General features: G+C 34.2%; 1 protein-coding gene across 1 annotated transcript; it reads left to right on the plus strand.

Annotated features, from left to right (window-relative positions):
• Positions 1–2,649: 2,649 nt before the first annotated feature.
• LOC140984248 (uncharacterized) lies at positions 2,650–4,092 on the plus strand. The gene is made up of 2 exons (XM_073451517.1): positions 2,650–2,983; positions 3,625–4,092. Exons 1-2 carry the CDS (start codon positions 2,743–2,745, stop codon positions 3,969–3,971), a joined length of 588 nt encoding a protein of 195 aa, XP_073307618.1. The 5' UTR covers positions 2,650–2,742; the 3' UTR covers positions 3,972–4,092.
• Positions 4,093–10,553: the final 6,461 nt, after the last annotated feature.

The raw sequence follows: 10,553 nt of genomic DNA on the forward strand, positions 1-10,553 counted from the left end.
GAGACGAAAACTCCTTATTTTCTCCCCTAGGTATTTTCGAAATTTGTGTGTTGGTGTGTGTGTGTTTTCGGCTGAATGATGTACAAAAGACCTAGGATTTATTTATTTTTTTTTTATAGATTTTAATTTGCACGTTAATGGGTTAGGTTTTGGGCCATTGAGTTTAGGAGCAATTAGGCCTACTAATCCTTCATAAATTAGACCTATTAACACATGTTTAATTGAAAAATAAAATTTTATAAAATTTAGTTTTCAAAAATAATTATTTGATGTTTAAAAAGTCTCTCGTTTGCCCAAAACCGGCTTTTCGGATAAAATCGATCTCTTCTTGTAAAATAAATTGAACTCTATCATTTTTAGAAAAATTTAATCATATTTAATCATATTAATAAGCCTTTAAAATATTTATTTTTTCTTGGTTGTCCCCGGTCTCTTTTCACAACTTATTTTCGAATATTCGGGTAAAATTTTTCAATTTCATGCAATCATGCACTTTAAAACATTTAAGCATGTAAACTATGTCATTTAAGTATTTAAAACCAATTAAGTAAAATAAATATGTAATTTAAATCATTTGCATGCATGTGGTTTACGTGGGTTAGCTTTTGGACGTTACAAGGGTCCTCTAGCTCGACCAGGGTCCTCTACCACGGACAGGGTCCTCTCGTCCGACCAGGATCCTCTAGCCCGGACATGGTCCTTTCATGTGGACAGGATCCTCTCGCCCGGCCAGGATCATCTCGCCCGACCAATGCCCTCACTCCCGACCAGGGTTCAGTTCACTTAATCGCCTATTTGGGCCCACTAGTATGGGTCAACATGTCTACTGACAAAAGACAGGGCATGGGCAATCGTCAGAAGATAGGGCACGGACATATGTCTAATCAAGAACAGTGTACATGCACTGTAATCGAGGTCATCCTCCCTTAAAAAATACCCAGGTATGCTCATTTGAAAGACATGAAAATCTACTGCATACAATAAATTCTCTCTCTACTTGGTGATCTTTCTACTGACTTGAGCGTCGGAGTGGATACGCCGGAAACCCTTCCAGCGCCTCACTGACATTATCTTGTTGAGTGTGTGCAGATTGTCCGACCCGATATCCCACCAAGGCAGGCCAGACCACCCGTGAGATCATGCCAGATCACCCGGGAGACCAGGCCATATCAGCCGGCAGACCAAGACAGACCACCCGAGGTCATCCCACCAAGGAAGGCCAGACCACCTGGGCTCATCTCATCAGCTTAGGCTAGACCCATCCCATCAGGTATAAATCTTCACAAGAAAAGTACACACCTATGCTCGGTAGATTGCCCACCCCAATTCACCTAATCTACCCGAGCATCATCAATTATATAAATAAATTTTTAATTTTATATAAAAAAATATGATACTTATTTATTATAATATATTTTTAAGTTTATAATTTTAATCAATAAATAAACTTGAAAAATAAAAAGTACAACTACTTGAATTTAATAAAAATATTAGACTTAATAGAAATTTAAAGATGCATAAAATTTGATTCTTAGTTGGATAATATACAAATTAACTTATTTTCAATAATTCATATTCTAATTTATAAATAATGTACACTAGTAGTCGACCGTGTAACTAATTGAAAGCACTGTTTAAATTTTATATTTAAATACTAATAACACAACTAAATGACCGTGAGAACAAGTTAAAATTAAAATGCGCACTATTAACCATTTTTAGCTAAAATATGTTGAAATTTTAAAAACAAGAAAGCAAAATTTCGAATAATATACTGATTTTTCTCGCTGCATATAATCACAACCTTCATGTTTGTTTGTTTTTTTTTTTTTGGTTCCAAGTGTTTTTTCTGAAATTCTGATTTATTATTATTATTATTATTATTTTCAAATCTAATTCAACTAATTCTTTATAACAACCTTCACAATTTTTTTTCTTCCATATATCTATATGACAAAAACTTGTGTGAGACGATATCACAAGTTGTATTTTGTGAGACATATATCTTATTTGGGTCATCAATAAAAAAATATTACTTTTTGTGCTAAGAGTATTACTTTTTATTGTGAATATTGGTATAGTTGACCGGTCTCACAGATAAAGATTCGTGAGAGACATACTCTATCTATATTTCGAATAATTTTTTGATAACTAGATTAAAATTTTCTGGTCATGTCACTACCTACTAGATTAATTAATTGTAAAATCATTTGTATATGGGCCAGAGGAAATTAGGAATTAGACCTCACCTATATTAACTCCATAACCAACTCCAAATTTTCCATACACAGCATCAAAAAATCTTGAACAAAAAATGAAATCACAAAATAAACTAGACTAAATTACCCAAAATAAAAATAAGTATTACAAAAATAAAATATTGTTCAAGGATTACATAAATTCAAATATACAAAAAATAAAAATAAATAAATAATGGTACACGTTGTTTGTTTGAGACAGTACTAGAGAAGACAGATGGAAGCCAGCGGTTGACGAAACACGAATGCTCGCCACGATAGCTGCTGTCTCCGCGACTCGTCTTCTGCTTAAGACCACCACGTACTGTCTCGTGATCAAACATTCATAAAATATAGTAAATCTCTCGAACATTTTTAATCTTCTGTACATTCAACAGCGTCACAAAGAAAAAAGCCATATATATACATGTTTGTGCACTAATACTCGTATTCGAAATCCAATATTTCTTTCTGAAAAGTAAAAGAAGTTCCAGGATTGCAAAACATGGCGAACAGCAGGTTGAAGTTTATTTCTGTGTTTTTGTTACTGTCATTGGCGGTGATTTGCGAGGCAACCGTTGAGAAAGCAGACGAAAAGAGAGCAGAATCTTGGAGTGAATGGGCAAAGAAAAAGTTATCTGTTGGCCTTACCGGCGCTAAAGCTGCTGATCTTGATTCCAGTGATACCAATAAGTTCGATGATACGGCCAAGAAAACCAAAGACAAAATTACCGAAACAACTACTGGTACGTAAATTGCATTCGGGTTAACTTCTATTGTATTGATATTAATAAGTACCATGAGAAATCAACGATCCCAAGTAAGTTGTATTTGGGTGATTAGTGTTTCTTTTACTTGCGTTGCTTATGCATGTAATTTAATTGATTTATGGTAAGATGCTATTAGCGTAGTTCAGATAGAAATTTTGGTAGGTTGAGCCTATGTACTCGTGCGATCAATCTCCTTTGAAATCTTTACCCTTGCTGGGATAATTTCTATTGGTTTATTAAGTTATTTTCGAATCCCCGCATCAGTATTTCATATTTTTATTCCATTCTGTATGATGGTTTCAAATTTATTTGACTATGGTCATTTGAATTTTTCATAACGTAGAACAATTAAACACTTTTCAAATTCAAGTTGTTCTTACCAAATTTAATCCAAGAGTTTGAAAATATTGAGGCCCTATGAGGAGGGGAGGAGAAGATCGATATTCGGGGTAATTAACCTTTAGTTTTGTCTAGTGCGACGCGTCGAACATTGAAGTAATATCTTGCCAAGAGACTTCTACTGAGATCCTATGAATGGGATTTAGCTTATTTAATTGCTGTTTATTTTTTAAAAAGTTCGGCACAAATTAAGCATTGAGATACATGTATTGTGGCAGGAGCCGGGAAGTACACCGCAGACAAAGCAACAGAAGCCGAAGACAAAACCAGTGAACTCGGCGGGAAAGCTACCGAGAAGACCGGATCAGCCAAAGACAAGGCGAGTGAACTTGGCAAGGAAACATACGAGAAAGCTGGGGAAGCAAAAGATAAGGTGGCGGAGGAAGGCGAGAAGAGAGCAACTGAGGGAGCAGACACCCTGAGTTGGGCGAAGGAGAAAGTAATAGGAGGGTATGATGCGGCGAAAGCCAAGGCCGGAGAGACGTACGAGTCCGCCAAAGATAAATCACGCCAAGTTATCGAAAATCTTCACCCGAGTGGCCATGCCCACGACGAAGAACTGTGAATTATCTCGGATTTCTGATTTCATGTTGTGTTTCGATGTGTGAATTTAAGTTCCCGGTTTTCTGTATATCATTCTCGTGGCTTATTGTTATATAATAAATATAGAAACTCAGTTCGATCGATGCTATCTTGAAATAATATACAAATAGATACTCTTAAAGATGGGCATGTGAATTTAATTAGCAAACGAAATCTATTGTAGCTTCTAAATTTGACGTCATAAATAATTTAATATTAAAATAGTAGTATTTTATTAAAAAATCATAGTGCTTTCTATAAATTACTTTGTATAAATTACTTTGTGCATTTATAAATCGTCATAATTTTAAAAAATACTTTATGATAATAAAAATTGTTAATTTGTTGGAAATTAAAATCTGGCATGCTAAATCTATAACACTAATTTATCGTGAAAAATGGTTTTCATTACCAGCTCTCGAAATATGTCTTGCTCACCCTCATCTGTCTGATTTTCATTTTTATATGTCAAATCTTCATTCTTATATGAGAAAAGAGAGTAAGAAATGAGTTAGTAGAGAAATACTCAGTAGGTGGGGTCGATCGTATATAATAAATAACAAAAATTAATATAAATATATAAAATTAAAGTTTTTAATTATAAACATGTTGAATTTAATATGAATAAAATACAAATATAATATTAAAAATCATCTTATTTTTCCATGATATGCTGATAATTATTCTATATGTTACTAATCAACGAGGCGATGATAAATAAACCATTGTTATTTCTCATCACATCAGAGCCATCATCAAATCAAATATCAGAATTTCTTTTGTCATTTTTAACTCGAATAATTACATTGTATTAAAAATATTTCAAACAAACTTTCGAATATTATATTTAATATCGAACAACAAACAGATTTAAAGACAACATATCAAATAAAAACGAATATATCATGACGATCGGGTTTTAAAAGACATGTAAATTTTTTGTAAACCATTAAGCTCACTTGAAAAGAAAATATAAGTTTGCTAACTTTATAAAGAATATAATTACAAAAGCACATTTACTTTTTTTTTTTTTGCTACTAGAATGTGAACTAAATCGCTTGAAAATATCTTTGAAGTCGAAGAAATTCTTGGACAACGACTTTTCTTCAAGAACTCGAAGGTAGACAGCAACTTGGATTGGAATATTGCTCGAAATGGACAACAACTTGGACTGAACATCTCTAAAATTGCTGCTAAATAGACATCCGGCCTCTTGCTTGCAAATATGGAGGAATTTCTGTTGATTTCTTTGTGTGGTTTCTTCATCAGATTGATATGTATTTATAAGCTATAAAATCAGTTGAAGGGATAGCCGTTAAAGTTGTTTCAACTTTGTATTCACTATAGAATAATTGTGCTTAATTGGATAGAAGTGGCTGGAACTAGATACACATTCTGCACATTTTCAAAATGCATAGGCTCATTTTCGAAATGTATAGCTGCTGCAGGCTCAAATTAAATGGTTGAATCATGACTGAATTTAAATCTTCACAGTGTTCGGCTAGCGGCTTTTTGACCAATCATTGAGCAAACATTATACTTTCAATGTTATACAGGTGAGGAAGGGTAAAAGTCAATGATATATAATTTCATAAAAGTTAATAAATATATCTCAAATTTTTTTACACTGAAATTACAAATATTGTTTCAATGAGAAGTCATGATTTGAAATCGTTTCTTTATTTCCAATTCCATTAAAAATATCTTTATCAATGTACGAAATCCAAAAAACATTAAATCAATCATCTTTCATTCGATTGTGCAGTCGATTTTTTTACGATTTTAATTGTAGAAATTGCTCTCCGTACACTCTCGTGGTAGTAATTGACAAAGTCAATGCTAAAATAACAAGCATATTCTTCCATTTTCATAACAAGATCTGCAGCCGCATGCATCAACAACTGAAAATTCATTGTTTGTATGCACATTAATATTATATTTTTCAAGTTGATTATCAAGTGAATAAAATTTTTTTAGGATATAATCGAGCAAAACTAATGAGACTTTCTTTATTAAAAGAAGATAATGAATTAATTAGATATTTGTCTCAGAAACGGTTATTAAGCTCCATATGAGTTGTTTATCTAAAACAATACAAAACAAATCATATATAAAATGAACCAAGTTAGTTTTTTCTTGTATTCTTCGTCTTGAACGGCTAGGAGTTATTAACTTTTAATTCATATTTAATTAGGACCATAACATCACGAGTAGAGAAAAGAAGAAGAAACTTCATTCAATAGAGAATCTTATCCATCGTCTCTCATAGATTGCAATATTTCTTTTTGATATATAATCTATCTCATAGCATTTTCATGAATCTCCGACTTTTTTCTTTGCAATGCCAATGGACAAGTTATTAGTAATCCCAATACATTTTTCATTAAATGCATAGTGAATATGTGAGCTCCAAGCCTTTGAGCCCAATTATCACCTCGACTTAACTCTCTCTTAGGTATATAAAACTTAAAACTCTTCATTCCTCTAATTCTATATTCTACGTTGAAATAATTCATCCTCAAAATTATCTATTTCTTTCTCTCTATCCCATTACAAAGAACGTGAAGTTCCATATGGAATGATTCAATTTCTTTTGCAGTTAACCTTGATTTCAACACTAGTAGAAGATTGTAAGTGAAACACATATTTTCTTGATACTTTTATAATATTGATCTCCATGGTATATTAAGTTTAATTCTATGATCAATTGCAAGACGATAGTTTTTAACAAATATTTTGGTGTTGTCTTGATCTTGTTTGTACCTTGTCTACTAAGGTAAAATTAGATACTTATGATCTAGTCTGAGGAGTTAAGTCAGACATTTAATTATGATCCAATCGAAAAGTTAAGCCATATACTATGATCCATTATGGGGAGTTAAGCCAAATACTTATGATCCATTCTAGAGAATTAAGCCAAATATCATGATCTAATATGGGGAATTAAGCTAGATACTTGTGATCCAATTTGAGAGTTAAGCCATATATTTGATGTTTATTGTTTTTTTTGTTTTAGATATACTTGTTAATAAGTTTTAATGATATGATATAGTAATATATAAAATATTATGATGTTTTTTAAACTTGAAGATATGCTCCCTCCAATTACTGTGTGACGACCATATCACTCATTTCTTACATTTTTTTAAGATGAAAATGAGATAGAAGATCAAAAATCAACTGAATTTTGGGGATATTGTTTTTGCTAAGAAAATTACTTTTTTTTTTGTTTGTGTCGTATTGACATTTATTTGAATAAATTGAACATTGGGTTTGGTTTTTATTATTGGGTTGTAAGATAATGATTTCGTCGAATAAATTTTATTTTAGATTTAAAATATTATTAAGGTTTAGTGTTTTTAGTTAATTTAACTATTGAATTCTAAGAACATTTTCGACGTTCATGCCATGCATATCGGACTTAATATTTTAGTGGTATCAGAGACTCAGGTTCATAACCTTGATAGGGATATAAGATTTAGCACAGAAATGTTAGTTTGAATTAGAATTTTAGATCAATTGAAATCTTGATTGCTTAAAAATATAGATATATGCATATATATAGTTTAAATCTACATTTTCACTGTAGATTACAGTTGGACTGGCGTTGTAGAATTTGAGGGTTTACCATTGGTATCAGAGCTGACTTCTCTTAGTATGGTTTGGTTCGAAGACGAACCAAGTGGAACCTGATGGGCATGTGACGACCGGGGCTGAAAAGGGCGGGAGCTGAGCGTCGACGTCATGAGGTTGTATGGACAATGAGTGACTCCTGACAGTCTTTTAGACAAAAAGAACATGAATGAACCGATCCCACCCCAAAATGAGAGGGATTTCAAAACTGTTCGGGTATAAGATTGTCCAATTGAGAAGTGAGTAAAAGATTTGATAGGTAATAATCATATCAAGAAGACGCATCTTATTTTCGGGAGAGAATCACATAAGAACTTCAAAGTTAAGCGTATCCTGGGATGAGTGACCCCTGAGAAGTTTCATTGGGTGCATGTGAAATATCAGTGGTAAAGGACTACAAGAACTCCAAAAATAGGGCCTCCTTGGTGATAGACCACTAGACAAACTGGAGTTTTATGAGGATTCCATAAAAGGTAAATCCACATGAGTAAAATTCAACAAAAGAATCCATGTGTCCTCTGCCCATCTGGAATATGTACACTCTGATCTCTGGGGACCATCAAGAGTTCCATCTAATGGAGGGGCAAGATACTTCATGTCTATTATTGTTGATTACTCTCGAAGGGTATGGATTTATACTTTGAAAAACAAAAATGAAGCTCTAGACAAATTTAAGCAGTGGCTTGTTTTGGTTGAAAATCAGTCTAGCAGAAGCCTAAAAAAATTCAGAACAGATAATGGTTTAGAGTTTTTCTCGAAAGAGTTCAATGATTTCTGCAGGAGCAAAGGAATAACAAGGCACTTCACTGTCCCATATACCCCACAACAAATGGGCTGGCCGAGAGGATGAATAGTACTATACTTGAAAGGGTGAGATGTATATTGTCATACTTTGGGGTTCCCAAGAGTTTTTGGACAGAAGCAGAAACTACAGTGTGTTATCTAATCAATAAGTCTCCCTCTGTTCCATTAGGTTTTTTAACGCTCATGGAGAGGTGGTATGGAACACCACCATATCTACATGATCTCAAAGTTTTTGGTTGTGCAGCATACAGACATGTAAAACAAGGAAAATTAGAAGCAAGAGCACTCAAATGTATTTCCATACCCAACATCCTCTTAGCTTGTCCAAGATCTTTCATCTCAAATTCACCACTTAGATCAACTTTCAGTGACATGATTTCATTTGTATCTGAACAAGCAATTAGCATGTCATCGACATACAACAGTAGGTGCATGATGTTTCTAGATTTTAACATCTTGTGATATACATGTAACGTCCCAAAAATCGAAAAGTCCACGTGAACCACATGCATGTAAATTATCAAATTTCTTTGGTATTTTATTAAATTCTTTTAAAGCATAAAATGCATGTTTATTTTATTAAATTGTGTTTAATTATTTTTATGCATTTTATGCATTATTATTGCATGATAGGATTTAATTCATGAAATTTTAAAAGTTCATGCATTAGGGTTTCTAGATGCATTTCACGCCCAATCGAGGAACGGAGACCGGAGAAATTTCAAGAAAATTATTTTAATTGCACGATTTATTTTTATAAATTATTACAGGGTGTTTTTAAGTGTATTTTTCGAAAATGGGATTTTATTGGGTATTTTTACTCGTAGAACTTTATTTTTAACGGTACGCAAATTTTATCCAATCGGAGGACTTTTTGAGAGTTCGGCTAATATTTTCAAAATCTTTTCAACACGATATATTTTTCGAGAGTGTGTATGAATTTAATGGGCATACTTTTAAGCTCATTGGACTTAAACATCTTTTAAAAATTTAATTAATAAGATTAGTGCCCATTAATCTTTTAATTAACTATATTATTTAATTCCAAGCACCTCTCTACCTACCCATAACCCCACCAACAACCGACACCCTCTTCATTTCCTTATTATTCTCTCGGTTCAAGCTATTTCCAACGTCTCCCAGCTGCACTCTTTCCTCGTCTTGCACAGCAGAAAAATCAAGAAAGTTCGGCCACCTCTTTTCATGCAAGGGAAAATTCTTTCGGGTCTCCATCGCATTGTTCTCGTTCTTCAATCATTAAGGCACGCGTTGTATCTTCATTTCTGCATCACTCACGTGTATATTCATGATGTTTATGTGTACATGCATGAAATCTCTCGATCTGGAAATGAACACGAAGTGCCATCAATTTTACATGGGTTTCCTTTCAATTTTCATTTATGTTGCTCACGGGTTCTGAGTTTTCTTGCAAAGGGCCGCTGTACTCGGTTGTTTAGGGGTAACTCGGGGTGTATAAGTACTGCTTTGGGGTCTAGGGTGGCTGCTGATCGTACCAAGGGAAGATCCGAGAGTAGCGTGCCATGGGGAGGCTAGATCTCGGTGGATCGAGGGCCAAGGGGGGAGCTGTCAGTTCCAAGGTGAGACCAGGCTATAGATATACTCATGATGGTTCGAACCACTTCTTGAGAGAGCCCTAACACTGTTGGATCGAACCCTTTAGTGAGACAATGGAACCGAATGCAAGGAGAGACGGTGGAGCCACTTTTGGTGTCTAGTGGTTGTGGGCCTTGTGCAGCTTGCATGGGGCTGGTGCCGTGTGTCTAGTGTGTCAATTAGGGTCCCAAGGTGGTCAAGGGGAGGTCAGTTCATGGCTGGTACGTCGGGTGTGGCTAGTGGCGTGAGTTTTTGGGAAAAAGAGTGCACGAGGAGACGATTTAGGAAAGGGCCGAGAGTTGGGTTACTTTATGGAATTTCAGCCGTGAGTGTAGAGGACTGATGACATTGTTTTAGGAGCATTATCGTGTTTTTAAGGTGTGATAAAAAGTTGGGAAAGTTTTGGTTAAATTTCGGGTCGATCCGGGTTAGAACCGGGACCCCGGTCTAAGTTTTAAAAAGAATCGGTTAAGTTTTGTTTTGGGCTCGAGTTTACGTCTAGGAACGCTTTTAA

The sequence above is a fragment of the Primulina huaijiensis genome, chromosome 9, assembly GCF_012295235.1.
Source record: "Primulina huaijiensis isolate GDHJ02 chromosome 9, ASM1229523v2, whole genome shotgun sequence".
Lineage (NCBI taxonomy): Eukaryota > Viridiplantae > Streptophyta > Magnoliopsida > Lamiales > Gesneriaceae > Primulina > Primulina huaijiensis.

Coding starts and splice junctions, on each gene's coding strand:
- LOC140984248 (XM_073451517.1), top strand. CDS start 2,743: ATGGCGAACAGCAGGTTGAAGTTTATTTCTGTGTTTTTGTTACTGTCA. Junction 2,984..3,624: donor AATTACCGAAACAACTACTG/GTACGTAAATTG, acceptor GTATTGTGGCAG/GAGCCGGGAAGTACACCGCA.